General features: G+C 35.8%; 2 protein-coding genes across 3 annotated transcripts; one reads left to right on the top strand and one right to left on the bottom strand.

Annotated features, from left to right (window-relative positions):
* The first annotated feature begins 553 nt into the window (after positions 1 to 553).
* Positions 554 to 3,476, top strand: LOC108983105 (SNF1-related protein kinase regulatory subunit beta-2-like). Of its 2 annotated transcripts, XM_035687976.1 has the most exons (5): positions 806 to 1,078; positions 1,156 to 1,331; positions 2,375 to 2,553; positions 2,657 to 2,825; positions 3,113 to 3,476. In XM_035687976.1, the coding sequence occupies exons 2-5, from the start codon at positions 1,269 to 1,271 to the stop codon at positions 3,467 to 3,469; spliced, it is 768 nt and encodes a 255-aa protein (XP_035543869.1). In that variant the 5' UTR covers positions 806 to 1,078; positions 1,156 to 1,268; the 3' UTR covers positions 3,470 to 3,476. The 2 variants fall into 2 exon arrangements, with proteins under 2 accessions (XP_035543868.1, XP_035543869.1); XM_035687975.1 differs by having other exon boundaries at positions 554 to 1,331.
* A 1,662-nt stretch (positions 3,477 to 5,138) lies between these two features.
* On the bottom strand, positions 5,139 to 9,651 carry LOC108983104 (oligopeptide transporter 3). Its single transcript, XM_018954644.2, has 6 exons — positions 8,983 to 9,651; positions 8,503 to 8,600; positions 7,205 to 7,774; positions 6,520 to 6,775; positions 6,186 to 6,368; positions 5,139 to 6,098 (listed from the first exon to the last, which is right to left on the bottom strand). Exons 1-6 carry the CDS (start codon positions 9,484 to 9,486, stop codon positions 5,481 to 5,483), a joined length of 2,229 nt encoding a protein of 742 aa, XP_018810189.2. The 5' UTR covers positions 9,487 to 9,651; the 3' UTR covers positions 5,139 to 5,480.
* Between the last annotated feature and the right edge of the window lie 5,196 nt (positions 9,652 to 14,847).

The raw sequence follows: 14,847 nt of genomic DNA, 5'->3' as shown, positions 1-14,847 counted from the left end.
ATTAAGAAAATAATTTTAAATATATTGATATATTTTTTTATTTTTTAAAAATATTTAAATATATTAAAACAATGCGAAAAAAAAAATTATTGGACAGTATGCTCAGCTGTAAGAACGAAGCGGCAGAGTAGTTCCACTCTAAAATTTAATACTGAATATTATATAATGATAATTGTAATTATGAGTGTGTAAATATGTAATTATTTTAAAATAAATAAATAAATAAATAAGAGATTTATATAAAAAATAATATTTTTTTAATAATAAATTTTACTTTTTTAAAAATAATTGCTAGACAATTCCAATAGCATTTCTCTCGTAACATTTATATAATTTTTAAGAATGTTAATTAATTGATAAATTTTTAAATTAATTATTTTAAGTTCACGGTTTTTATGGCGAATGTTTGTGTCGTGATTGATGTGATATTACTGCATTGGCTGCCCTGTGAATTTGTAGGGTAATGAAGTAAAAGTTTTTAGACTTTGCCCACCATAGATTAATAAAAAAAAAAAAAAGAAGGTGGTGTCTCATGACCCTCATCCCCTACAACCAGCAAAGAAAAATCAAATGATTTCTTGGGTTTTTTAAGCTTGTCTGGGTGAACCAAAATACTGGTTCCGCTACACAGAAAAATTTGGAAAAAAAAAAATTGCGAGAGAATAATCAAGACTTCGAGAAGAAAAGCAAGGAAAGAACTTTGTCAAAATGATGACGTGAATGTCCATCCCCACTACCTAAAACATCATATTCACTGGACCACCATTGCAAATTTGGATCTGCCAAACTCGTCGGAGGTTATCTTAACTTAATATTTAATTAACCTTTCCTCTGCTTTCACTTTCTCCTTTGTGCTTCTCTAGTGCTTGTCAAAAGCCTTCTTATTCTATGTTTGTTACTATTATTTTTTGTTGTTGGTATTATTAAGTTTTTGTTTTGGGGGCGAAGTTCTCCGAAATGGGGCGTGTAGAAGGGATTCTCATTGCTGGGATGCTCTTGGTTCTCCTTAATTCATAGTGGATGCAAGTATAATTGTGTTTTTAACTTATTGTGAGGACACTTGTATGAGGTTCTGCAGGTGGGTTTCTTTTCTTTTCTTTTGTTTTTGCTTTTTTGTTGGCGATAATTAAATGGGTAATGTGAATGCAAGAGAAGATGGCCGTAGTAGCCCATCTGGCGCTGAGGAAGGTGGTTGTAGTGATAGTTTGGAGCAAGGTATTGCAGCACCAGTAGAAGCTCATGGTGTCTCTGTTTCTCCTTCTGACTTGATGGGTCAGACCACTCCTCATAGCCCAAGCGCCACCAAATCACCCCTGATGTTCACTCCTGAAGTGAGTTCCTTTTCTCTTTCTCTCGGTGTCCGTATTGGTTTCCTGTTGCCTGTGCTAATTTGATGTAAAATTTGGGTAGGAGACTTGAGGTTTGATATCAGTTATTGACAACGGCAGTTTTTTTTTTTATGAGCCAAGTTGAGTTTTTTACACATGGGGTTTTATGACTCGGTGATTAATGTTAGTGCTGAGCAAAAGGGTATTTGATCAATTGGTTAAAATGGTGCTGTAAAGGTTTCGTGGGTGGTGATGGATTATTATTTAGCATAATTGAAGTGAAAGTTGTTCGTTTGAGATCTTTGGAGTTACCTTCAATTAACTTTTGCCTCCTCAATATTGCCTCCCTTGCTTCCGTGGGCACACGTTACTTTAGTTCGATGAAAGTCCAACTAGAATACTGGTGTTTAAAAGGCCCTTAATTATATATTTTCCCCATGTTAGCTCCTCCATTTAACGGAAGAAAACTTGAGTGTTTTTACCTCTTGCAAAGTGCTTCTATGTTAGTTTATGCATTTAGAGTATGGTTTATGTGATGCACCTGTACTTTAGTTGTCTGAAAGCAGCAGCGAATGTCAGTATATTATCACTTCTAAGGAGGCATACAGCCTTGGATGGAAAAAATAGCACCTGAGTGGTGAATTTCGATTTTTCTCTATGTAGGAATTGACTTTCTGATTCTATCCAGCTTACAAGCAAGATGACCTTATTTTTATTAGAACTTTGACAAAAAGCATAGCATTCCGTTTTTGTTTTGCTGGGTTTTGTTCTGGCCTCTGGGGAGCGTTGCTGTGGAGGCAGTGCTTGTAGGGACATCATAGCATAAAAACTTCTGAATTCTGTCATACTTTATTGGGCTTTTATACTTCAGTTTTATCTGAGGTCCCTTAGAAGCATTTTAAATAGCATTGAGTCAATATATAAGTAAATTCATTCCTGTTGGATATCTACCATGCTCGAGCAGAAAATATGTTGCTATTAACTGCATATGCATGTGCCTCTTGTTCATCATGACTTCCCCGTTTTCTTTTTTGTTCTGCTTCCAGGCCCCTGTGGTTCCATTACAAAGACCTGATGAGATGTATGTTTCGAGCCATTCATGGATGCAAACTGCTTCAGGGTATGAAGACATGTGCAGTGAGCAAGGAATTCCAACAATGATTACATGGAGCTATGATGGCAAGGAAGTAGCTGTGGAGGGGTCATGGGATAATTGGAGGACAAGGTCCCAGAAACTCGGTGCCTTCTTCTTTCTTTCTCTAAATCATGCACATGCTTCGTAAACTTCTATGTAAACATCTAACATCCCTTTTACTTTTATTTATCAGAATACACCTGCAGAGATCAGGAAAAGACTTCATTATAATGAAAGTTCTACCATCTGGTGTTTACCAGTACAGGTTTGTTGTTGATGGACAGTGGAGGTATGCCCCTGACTTGCCCTGGGCCCAAGCCCAAGATGAGGCAGGCAACGCTTACAACGTTTTGGACCTGCAGGTTAATATCTTCTCCGTTTTTCTGGTTTATGCCTACATACGAGATGAATGTAACAGTTGTTTAGGGAACATGCATTAGTAGTTTATATCTACGGGGACTTTGTTTCAGCAACTAGGATTTGCATATGCTGACTATGCCTTTATAGGAGTTGCATACGCTGACCATCTACGGTGACTTTGGAAATTAATGTTGGCTATACATGTACTTTAGGGCAGCGACTTTCTAATTTAGACTGAAGTGTATGTTTATTAATGTAACTTATCTAGCTATTTTGATTTGATGTACAGGAGTATGTTCCTGAAAACATTGAAAGCATTTCCAGTTTTGAACCTCCTCAATCCCCAGAATCAAGTTATAACAGTTTGCCACTCGGATCTGAAGATTTTGCAAAGGAGCCACCATTGGTGCCTCCACACTTACAGATGACTCTGCTCAACGTTCCTGCATCGAACATGGAGATTCCGCCTCCTTTGTCAAGACCTCAACATGTTGTGCTTAATCATCTTTACATGCAGAAAGGGAAGAGTGGGCCGTCTGTTGTAGCACTTGGGACAACTAATAGGTTTCTAGCCAAATATGTGACGGTGGTTCTCTATAAGTCTTGCAGTGGTAAACATACATTACATCTATGTCAACATCTGTAATCCTAAACCCTTTTCACGTATTTAACGTATATTAAGAAGTAATGTTATTCCAATAGGTAACGTATATTAAGAAGCTTCTTAGTTCTTAATATACATTATGCCATCAGATCAGATCAAATCAAACTATTGCACTTCACTTAATATGCAATTGCTTGATGACCATTAACGTATAGAATAAGAAGCTTCTTAGTTCTTAATATACATTATGCCATCAGATCAGATCAAATCAAACTATTGCACTTCACTTAATATGCAATTGCTTGATGACCATTGATCCAAGAATTTATTGCTTGTTCTTGTTCTTGTGATTCTCTCTCTTTCCCCTTATGGCAATGCCAACTGATATTTGTCTGTTACATCCTGTTTTAAATTTGAGTATTCTACTAAGATATTTGAAACTTACCGCTCATATGGATCTCTTAATGTGGCACCAACACGTAGTGCCACGTGATTTATTAAAAACATAAAAAAAAAAAATATTCAAACTAAATGAGTGTCCGAAAATATAAAAAGAGAAAGATTGAAAATATAGATTCTTTTTATCCATTTTGTGTTTGTGTTCTTAAGAAGTTGAAAAATTTGTAATGATAAGATGAGATGAGTTGAGTTGAAATGGTTTCAATCCAAACGGGATAAGTGTTTTGAACTCCTCATCTCTTATGGTCAATTGAAGCCAAAAGAAAAAAGGAAAAATTAGGAGTATTTGAACTAAACAATATTTAGGAATTGTCATCCAATATCATCATCGACGATTCGACGGCGACTCTCATTGTCATCCTCGCAATCCAGCACAAGCTCCCGCCCTCCGCCCGAGATATCAACTCCTTGTTTCTTTAGTCAACTCTTAAAGTCGTGTAGTGCCAATTTTGTCTGGACGAAATAGCGCAACGGGTCATTTCCGTCAACTTCATACTGAGTATTCTCACATGCTTTTCTTCTTTATGAAAAAGAATTTCAAAGATTGTGCAAATGTAATATCTTTTATTTAGATAACAGCTACATCACTCACAAATCAAGTAAATCGTCAGCTTTTCATTGATGAGAGAGACATGATCATTACACGTTGTTTGCATTTAAGGATTGAAATCATAGACATCAAGAGCATAACTCAAAGATCAAGACCCTTAATACTCAGAGTCAATGGTTAATCATTCCCACACACTTTCCATACCATAAAATCTGTTCGAACACCCATTTCCACCCATGAACATTGCGTGTGTAACAATTCCATTGGCTAAGATCATGTTAGGCCTATTCTTATCTTCTATATGCTCTTTCATGCACACCCATACAACTGCTGAACATACAAACATCAGTTTTTAAAGACGATGTTGAATTTAGATATATAAAAAATGAAAAAAAAAATGGATATGCTGGGATGAGTATTGGACTTTATTATATTTACCATCCCACTAGCTTTTGGTGTGAATACCCTATATACTTTTCAAAGTAGCCTTTTTATTCATTTAATGCGTTAAATTATCATAAATTCAAACATTTAATTTAAAATCATTTGAAAGGCCATTCCAATATATATTATGAAATTTCAAGCTTTAGAAAGTTTTAGGCTTCTCTTTCTAAATTTCTAATAAGAAACCCCAGCAAACAAAGCAGATACTAGATTCCAGCATAAAGAGTGATCAGAAGAGAAAGTAGAGAGATTGTCCCATTTACTTTAATTGTTTTTAATTGCTTTTATTCTTATCGAAGATCGAACTTCTGATATTATCGAAATACAGCAAATGCACACATCTTACTTAATATTATTGAAGATCGAACTTCTATGCGAATATCAACTTCCTACTGTCAGGTGTAAAGAGGAAGACCCACTCCTTATTTGCTTTCAGGGAGAGTAAACAAGCATGTACAAAATAGCAAAGCAATTGGTTATTCAATTTTCTCTAAACCTTGCTCCAATATTATATAATATCTCTCTTCCTCTGAAACTGCACCTCTTCCACCACCTATGTCTTGTAATCTTCAAACACCCTTTGCTGCTTAGAATCTGTGACTATTTAAAAACTGGGCATCCTTCAACCACAATACCTGGTGCAGTTGGGCATTGTGCCAAAGGGCAGTGGTCCAAAGCAGTCCCCCACCACTTCAAATCTCGTTTCTCATTTTGCAAAGCAAAGAACAAGAGAACACCCATGAAAGCAGTTCCAGCATCCAGTGCCGCAGATAGAACATAGTTATATTTCTGCCACCAGCGTTTATGGTATCTGAACACAAAGTAGTTAAAGATGGTTCCAGTGATAAGCCAACTAGCAATATTGGTGGGAGTTGCCGGTGGCATTCCAGCAAAACCATATGATATAACTGGAATATTTATCAAGGGGATCCATTTCTTCTCAGGAAAAATTTTGCTCAATACCCAAACAGGAACAGGCAAGACAGCTCCAATGAGGAACAACCATACCAAATTCCGGTACAGCCCTCCAGGTCCAAACAACCGCCTTGGTCCAATCAGGCCCCATATGACAGAAGCATCAAAGGTCACTCGGTATTTAGGGCAAGTCCAGGGGCTGTCAGGATGCTGTGCTTCAACATCGCAGATGTTCTCAACGTTCTCCAACATCCACCATGCAACTGCAAGGTTCACTGTACCCGCAACAAACGTTCCCACCAGCTGGAAAAATAAAGGGGCTAGTCAGCAACTTGCATTCTCAGAAAAAAATTCAGATTTCATCAATGCATAAGTTTCAGCTGTGGATACCTGAGCTGTGTACATACACCGTGGTGGAATTTTCATGTAGTGCCCAAGTTTGAGGTCAGATAAGAAAGAGAGAGCATGGACAGTGCTAATTCTTCCGTAAATCTTGAAAAGCAAGTTCGCAATGGGTTTTCCGGGTAGGACATAACCAATTATGAATTGTGCTATTATGTCATATCCAGGTTGCTGCATAGTAGTCACAAAAACATTGAGATGTTAAAATCATAAAATCTACAAGTTCTTCCACCATCCAGCTCTATGTTGAAAATTGGTTTCTTGTCTTTTAAAAGGATAAAGACAAGAAGAAACACAGTAGCTCAGAAAGTTGATTCATTACCTGGTTGGTAGTTGCTTGAATAACTCCAATTGGGAGGGTAACAATCCAAGCCAAGGCAAAGGCAAATAACATTCCCCACCAAGGGAGCTGAACATCTTTTTTCCACACAAAGGACATTACTAAGGAAAGGATTATGCTCCCTGCTAACAAAATGAGGTACCACCATTGAGGCACTTGTTTGTAACTTTTCATCAATTTAGCATGGATGTCCAATTTGGCATTCTTCATTGCAGATCTGCTCTGCTTCCAAATATCACTAGGCAAAGGATCCCAATTAATCAAGGTAGTCATACCAAATATCACTTGGAATTAAGGCATATAATTAAGTATCAAAAGATAATCAAGGTAGTCATACCCAATTCTTTTCTACATAAACTACTACTTCATGTGAAATAATTACGGAAAAAAAAGAAGTCATTTTCCAGAATTATTAGAAAATGAGGAACCCAAAGCATCATTTATCCTGTGCTCCAAACATGACAGTAGTCATAGCATTGCGTCTATCTTTTAAATCTTTCATTCTTAGGAAGTAAATCAGAAATCAAAGATTGCAAGATGTGTTATACTGCAATGTTCAATGTTGAAAATTACGGGTCACCATCTGATGTGATTTTCAATTGGGCATCAGTATACAAGGCATGAAACTGTAAGTACTTTACATGACTCAAAGTTAAAAGCAGCCCACCTGCCATGAAATAGTGCCACATGAGTCAGTGTTGCTGTAAATCTAGCAAATCCTGATCCAATAGATAGGGCAAACAGGGGACTAAGATAAAGCTTCCCATAACTATCATAAGCAGCAACATTAAGATCATACTGTGGCGTCAAGATCTTAGTGGTATCATATTTGTGCCCAGTGCGAGTAAATAGCTGATTAGAAAATATGGGAAATTTCCGAGCATCAAAGGTGTCAAACTTCCAGTAACACAATGGGACAATTATGTAGACAAACATCATAAATCCAATCCCAACATTGAGAATGGAAGACCAGGGTGTCACAAGCGGGCTGCCATGATAAGCACATATCCCTGCCCAATCAAGAGTGAAGGCACCAACCCCAAGTCCATGGTAACCAGACCCAATTTGCTGAGCTGTGATACTACGGGGCCATGCCCAGCAGACCCATGAGAAGAATGTCAAAATTGGAAACAGATAGCCAGGGAGTGCATAATAGGCGAAGCTCGCAGCCATGGCAATGAGGAAAAATTGCATCCTGGTAAAGCCTTTTGTTTTCAACTCCCTTTCGTGTAGTGCTCTGTAACAACATAGTAATCGAGTGAATCAATATAAATTTTAATGGAAAATAGTAACAGTTGATCAGATATATTCAGATCATCTCCTTTCTCCTGATTTGAGTTATTTTAGCATCGATTACTTTAACTTTATCCATATGCTAATTCTCCATTACTACAAAGTATAAATTTATAAATTAAGTAGTTCATATTCAACTTTACCATATTTTTTAAAGTGGTATGCTGTGTCTAATTGAAGAGAATATAACACCAACGGGGCAAGATAGCCCATCAAACAATCCTCAACCAGTAAACACTTTCTGTATATGACGTGGGAACAGGAAATAGGAACAGGATAAACTTTCTGCCTAACGATCTAAAAAAGCAATAGTAAGACAGTTGCAACAAATCTATGTTGTATTCCAAGTGAAATATGATGCAACTTATAAATTCAAAGCGCTATAATTACTCAAGCGGAGAGCACATGATATAACAAGCCAATTCTCGGCCAACAATGCAATTGTAGTGCTTCATTTGCTATTTTCTTATGTTACATTTTGCTTGAACTTACCAATAATAGAAGTGGCACCTCCAATAATTCAAGTTATAAAATTATGGCCAGTTTTAGTGGAGGTCTCTGTTTCCATCAACCAAATTATTGACAGATATAATCCCCTATCAAAAATAGCCCCCACCCCCACCCAAGAAAAGCCTGCATTTTCGGGATAAAATAGAGAAGAGGAAAACCGACCTAAACAGAGAGACCTGAGCAAGGTTTGAAGGCCACCACATCTCAACAGGATCGACAAGGTATCTCCTAAGCATTCCAGCCCATCCATACCCCAAAATCTGCAGGTCGAAAAATAAATTACTTAATCAGCCAAAAACATATAGAAAAAACCTAAAAGAGGGGTGGAAGTGATAAATTCAAGCTTTCTGAACTGAAAAATAGTTGAGAAGAATAAAAAAAGAATTATCTTCAGGAGTTTTGAGTCTTGACAAGTTGCCTCTACTAACCCGTCAGTTCTTTCAAAACCTTCCCCAAAGAAAAAATAACAATAATTTAAAAGGAGTAAGATGCACTGTATTACTTAAATTTTGCATCGATCTTCAACCTTTCATTGATGAGGATAGCAACAAAGAAATGACAGTATAATAATAGAAATGTAAACGGCTTTTAATCCCACTAGCACAAATTCACGAATCCCAGAAATTAATTTAAAAATGAAACCTGAGTAGTCAATACGATGAGGAGGGCACAAAGGAAACTCAAATTCTGCTTATAATAGCCTTTCATGACGGTGATAGCACCAATAGAGTAGGCATCACCCCCACCATAAGAAATACCACAATTGGCGAAGATGGTGATGATCACATGCTCCTTGATGTTGAAGGGCCCAGGGTTCAAGCTGAACCTCCACCCCAACAAGCTGTACTCCCTCCTGGGCAGCGTGGACGCCATAAACCTGCCAATGGGTAGGGCCGCAATTTGCATTAGGATGGCCGAGATGATCAGAGGCTGCGTGCGGTACGTGAAGAAGGTGTTGAGGAAGATGAGGAGGGTGCATGTGGTCAGCCCAAGAAACCACGCCCGAAAAGTCATCACCGGGAGTGATGGGTCATCGGTCTCCGGCACCACGAGGGCCACCTCCTCCACTGAACATCTATCCTCTGAATGCTCATCAGCGCCGCCGTTTGCCTTCTCTGGAACGTCCGTATGGTTCTTGGACGCCATTGATGGAGTTCAAAGCTAGCTCTGTAGAAAACAAAGAGAAGCACACGGAGACCCAAAGACAGGCTTGGCAGGTCAATCAATGTCTCTTCTGTCACTCTTATCTATAGCGAGGATTGTACATAGAAAACTGAGAATAATATCTGAAGAAAAATTCGGTATTCGCTTGAAAAAGTGTAAAGGACAGGGGTTGGTTATATATAGAAGAAACGCTTGTTGTATTTGTATACTCTCTCCATGACAATAATGCCATTCACTATATATGGTTTTTACATGATGGGTAAGACTTCATGATTCATATTCTGTTGTCTAAAGACTCTTCAACAGAAGCCTTTACCCTCTTTCCTTTTTGCTCAGAGTCTGTTTGCATACAGAATAATATCAATAATGTAATAATTATTGAACCAAATGACTAAAATACCCTCGTATACAAATCAACTGAGTATGGATTTAGGCTCGTTTGGTTACATTGATGGTTTCATCTCATCTAATATTCAAACACTACTAAAAAATAAATAATTTTCAATTTTTCTTTTATATTTTTTCATCTAATCATTACAAGTTTTTCAAACGAAAAAAACTCATAACAGGGAGGGTGAAAATTGCATTTTAACACTACCCAATAAAAAACTATCACATAAGATGTGTAATAAATTAAAATTTACACCCACATGCAACAGATTATTTCATTTGATTTTCTCTATCTTCCACCTCTTCTCTATCCCTCTCCCACCTCCCATCGCCTGCAAGTAACCCCCTCTCTCTCTCTTTATTTAATTTTTTTTTTCACTTCCCTACAACACAAATGTGCAACCAAAACCATCTGACATTACAAAAGAAAGAGACACAGTCACAAAACTTTGCCTCCCAAGCACCACCCACCATTCTGTTCCCCCACTTTTTGTTAAACTTATAAAAAAAAGTCAAAACTCACTCCCCAATCCTGGCAGTGATCGATTGATCAATCTACAATGCAAACCGCGTGATCACTGTATAAAATTATTGCAGAATTCACAAAGAGATGGCGCATCTTTACTTCAAATGCGGCAAAAGGTAGATCAAACGAAGAAAATACAACACCAAAACTATAAATTGATTTATATATCAACAACGCAACTCAAGTTATACGAAATTTTAATTCCAATCAAATTTTGAAGCTAAATTAATCACTCGAGAACTAGAATAACCAACTAACTCTTGATTTTTAGCTACTTGTCAACAATCCAAGCTTAACGTACAAAATTTACACTTATAAAACCAAAGCATGACAACTAAAATCACCCACAAAGTTTCTATAATAGCCACACAAAAATGGCCGCAACTGTTGTTTGGATGCCATTAAAGATCAATCTCATTGTAGTGACCGTGCAAAGTTAATTTCATTTTGGTCACTCTACTGCAACAAAAGGAAAGTTACAGAACTAAAAACTAGATGACATAAAAGAAATGGCAAAGAGATGAGGGAGAGAAGGGAGGAAGAAAGAAAAAAAATATAATCAACTGCATGTGGGTGTATTATCTATTTTCTTGCAACCCATACGTGGCATCTCCTCATTTGCAGGTGTAAAAGCAATTATTACACCCAACCGGTTGTTAGCATCTCCCTTTTCAAATTTACATATCAAACACAAAAAATAATTCAAATTTTTTTAAATATCAAAACAAAAATAATATTAAAACATTATATTCTAATAATATTTTAATTTTATAATATTTTTATTAAAAAAATTTTCTCTTTTCTCAAAACTCAATAAAAATCTTAACTCAAATTATTTCATTACTATTCACAAAATTAATCTAATAGAAGTATTAATTACTATTACACATCAATTCAGGTCATAATTAAGAGTAATGCTAGATCATATAGTTTAAGTGTGTGTAAGCTATTGGAAGAAAAATAAAGTCCACCATTAAGAAGTGAATTTTTTATGTAAATTTCACATTTATTCAATTGTTTTAAAGAAATTGCAGGAAACTTATACACGTAATTAATTATAACTGTACAAATTATTTCGCTTAGTCTTTTACATGTGAGAAAGGAAAGTTGATCAACCATAACACGAGACGTGTGTATAGATAACCTAGTACTGTGCATTATCTAATTATGATAAGCATATGATTAGGGGTCGTTCTTAGTTTATCCTTAGAGTAGATTCATTTTTTCCTTTTTAACTTTGATGGAAATACATGGAATGTAACGAGGTTTGGATTCAAAAATGAGTTGATATGAGTTGAGATGATTTGTGAATAGTAGAATAAAAGTTGAATTATTTATTATATTTGGTGTGAGAATTTGAGAAAATTGTTTTAAGAATTGAAAAAGTTGAATTATTTATTATATTTGTATGGAAAATTAAGAAAATTGTAATGATGAAATGAGTTGATGTGGGTTTTGAATACAAACCTCTCCTTAGTCCAATATAACCTAATACACTGTTGGTGTAAAAGTATTTTAGATCTCTTGCTCTGCCAAAAGAACTTGGAGTTCGTATCATGGCGCGGTGAAGGTAAGGTAAACGCTGTGATTTTTGGAAAAAAACCAAACCGAACGCGTTTGAGTTATGAATAATAGTATGTCTCCTTATTTTGTCTCTTCATTTTGATCGCTCATGTATTTAATTTTTTTTTTCTTAATGATTAAGAAATTGACTATTAGTGTAATGATATTTTTTTAATTTTTAAAAAATGTTTAAACATGTTTAAAAATATTTGAAATAAAAAGTAAAAGAAAAAAAAAAGTGTAATTTGCACTAGGGACACACCAAATGGGCAAATTGAGGGGGCATAGTAACACTCCCCTTGAGTTATTGAATCATCCAACCCAGCTGCATTCAAGATATATTTTAGGAGTGATGATATTCACACAATACATTTTGTAACATATTTCATAACTCATATTGTAAAATAAGATTATTTTTGTAAAATAATGTTAGTTTTATAAGATAATTTATGAAAATATTCTTCCTTTTAAAACATTATTATATAAAGTGGTATCATTTTTCATATTTGAGATAAGGGGGAGAACTGCGAGTTTTTTCAAAAAAGACCTGTTGCTCCCCCATCCGAACCCCACGAGTGGCTAAGCAAGAGATCGAGCCAATGATCAATATAAAAAATATTAGTGTTCTAAAATTTTTATAATTGTATCGGGCCTCAAAATAATTAGTGTGCCTATACACCGGTTTGTAATTAAGTAAGCTTTTGTAAAAATAGCTTACATTTGATATTTAGATTATTAAGTGTCAATTAAGTAAATATGTGTTATATTAAATATGAGGTTTTGTGGATCATAAATTATTTTTCAATGTTGATAAATTGGTAAATTAAATTTCAAGCTTGCTAGAAGAAAGTTAGAAAGATGTGAGAAGGAGGAAGATAATGAGAAGATAGAGAGAATGATGAGGGTTTCGACGGGAGCTAATGTAGGGTTTAGACAAGAGATAGAGAGAGATGAGGCAAAAAAGAATAAGAACGTTGAGTAGCGAGAGCTAGAGTTTCGACGTGAGAGAGAATGAGGAGCATGAGTTAGGGTTTAGACAAGAGAGAGAGAGAGAGTCAGATCAATCTTTGTATTTTTTAAATGAGAACCGAGTACTAATTTTAAACTTCGTACTCGGGTTTCATAAACATACCCGGACCAAGTAGGTCCAAGTAGATTGATCTGGGTTCCAAACCGACTTAAAAAAAAAATTCAGTCAGGATGAACAATCCTAATTAAATTACTTACAGAATAATTAGTCAAGCAATCTCAATAACATTCGTGTATGTGCAAGAGTAAGCAAGTCACTCAAGTAATAACAATTGAAGTATTATATGATTTGAGTTCTTAACGTATGCGGCGGGAATCTGATGAAATAGTTATTTTATTTATTTATTTATTATATATATATATATACATAAGACAAACATTTTCCATCTAATCATGGATTCACTTTGAGTCTCTCTGCAAATATGAAACCTCCATCCTAAAACTTATTAAGCTAGCTTACGACAATATGACATGTCGATGACATAAAAATTTGATCACATTGCATTCAGCAGTTACATGTGTGTGCATTTAAATGCATTTCCTGCTAATTAAGTACTAGGTTGTCTCTTACAAACCATATTAATTAAGACTCGAACTTTTTCGTAATTTCATGGGTGATTATTAAGTCCATTCGTTCTTATCCACGAAAGTCCAGTGTGAAGAAAACCATAATTTCGATGATCATTAATGAGATAATGAGCCATTGGACGCCCGTGATTCTCACGTGCTACGAGGCGTTTGCCACACTTTCGTCTCGTTGTGAGCAGAAGTTACGTCATATTTACATGTGGTTTCCCGTGCGGGACCCGCAAAAGTCTCCACGTCGGACTGGTTACCTCTACCGGGACTCACGGAGTAGGTCAACGCCGTTGTTGAAACACATGGACTTCGAGGTGACTTACAGTTTACTAACCTGCCGTTGCCGTTAAATTTCGGACACTTCGTACCCACGTAGGACGGGAACCTCGTGTGCTGCTCGTGTTCTCCGCATATGAAGACAAAGGTTATGCGATCCACGTGGCGCAGAATTTACGCTCGCTGGTCTTTGACCTGTTAAAGTAGTGATATGTATATAATATAAAAATACCCAATTCCAACCACCTCTTACTTTATTGAATGAACTATAACTTACGTATACATCCATAAATAAGGAAGCGGTTCAGTGTCTAACTTTGGAACATGTTCAGAGCTTTTGAGTTTTGATGGATCTCATTCTCTCAAGTTGTACGTATTAGAGTTAGACCACAGTGTTTGCACTCAACTATTATATATATATATATATATATATATATATGTCCATGACTTTACAGCTTTTTATATACGGACATTATCTAAAGTGGATTCAGACTTTATTGATCATGATCATGATCAACTAATGTATGTATATATTATATATATATATATATGTATGTATGGTACTTATGCCTGACTATATGTGGGCGGAATGAAGATATATATGAATATAGATGATGTCAAACCAAAAAGAAAAGAAAAAATCGAAACGAGGGGCTTATATATATATATATATTTATATCCTAATTACATCACATTAAACCATATGCATAGCTTTTTTTATGTTGTAAAATGTAAATCCTAGCAGAATGCAAATGGGCGAAAAACACATCACAGCAAGGGGTAAAATCCTAGCAGAACAAAAGTCGAGATTGAGAGAAGCTTCTAGAGAAAAAAGAATAAAATGTTTAAAAATTAATTGTTTTACATCCGTGTACAATGACCGGTATTTATAGTGGTACATGAGGAAATACAAATACATGTGATACAAAGATAAAACAATTAAAAATTAACTTTAATTCGTGATACCCCCTTCAAGATGA

Source organism: Juglans regia, chromosome 3 (assembly GCF_001411555.2).
Source record: "Juglans regia cultivar Chandler chromosome 3, Walnut 2.0, whole genome shotgun sequence".
NCBI lineage: Eukaryota > Viridiplantae > Streptophyta > Magnoliopsida > Fagales > Juglandaceae > Juglans > Juglans regia.
This window is presented reverse-complemented; position numbering and strand designations above follow the sequence as displayed.

Bases quoted from the DNA above. Each gene is read 5' to 3' on its own strand.
- LOC108983105 (XM_035687975.1), top strand. From the start codon at position 1,131: ATGGGTAATGTGAATGCAAGAGAAGATGGCCGTAGTAGCCCATCTGGC. The intron at 1,332-2,374 runs GTGAGTTCCTTT...TTCTGCTTCCAG, and splicing joins CCCTGATGTTCACTCCTGAA to GCCCCTGTGGTTCCATTACA. The intron at 2,554-2,656 runs GTCCCAGAAACT...TTTATTTATCAG, and splicing joins TGGGATAATTGGAGGACAAG to AATACACCTGCAGAGATCAG.
- LOC108983104 (XM_018954644.2), bottom strand. From the start codon at position 9,486: ATGGCGTCCAAGAACCATACGGACGTTCCAGAGAAGGCAAACGGCGGC. The intron at 8,601-8,982 runs GTTTCATTTTTA...TTCGACCTGCAG, and splicing joins TCATCGTATTGACTACTCAG to ATTTTGGGGTATGGATGGGC. The intron at 6,369-6,519 runs GTAATGAATCAA...ACTACTATGCAG, and splicing joins TTCAAGCAACTACCAACCAG to CAACCTGGATATGACATAAT.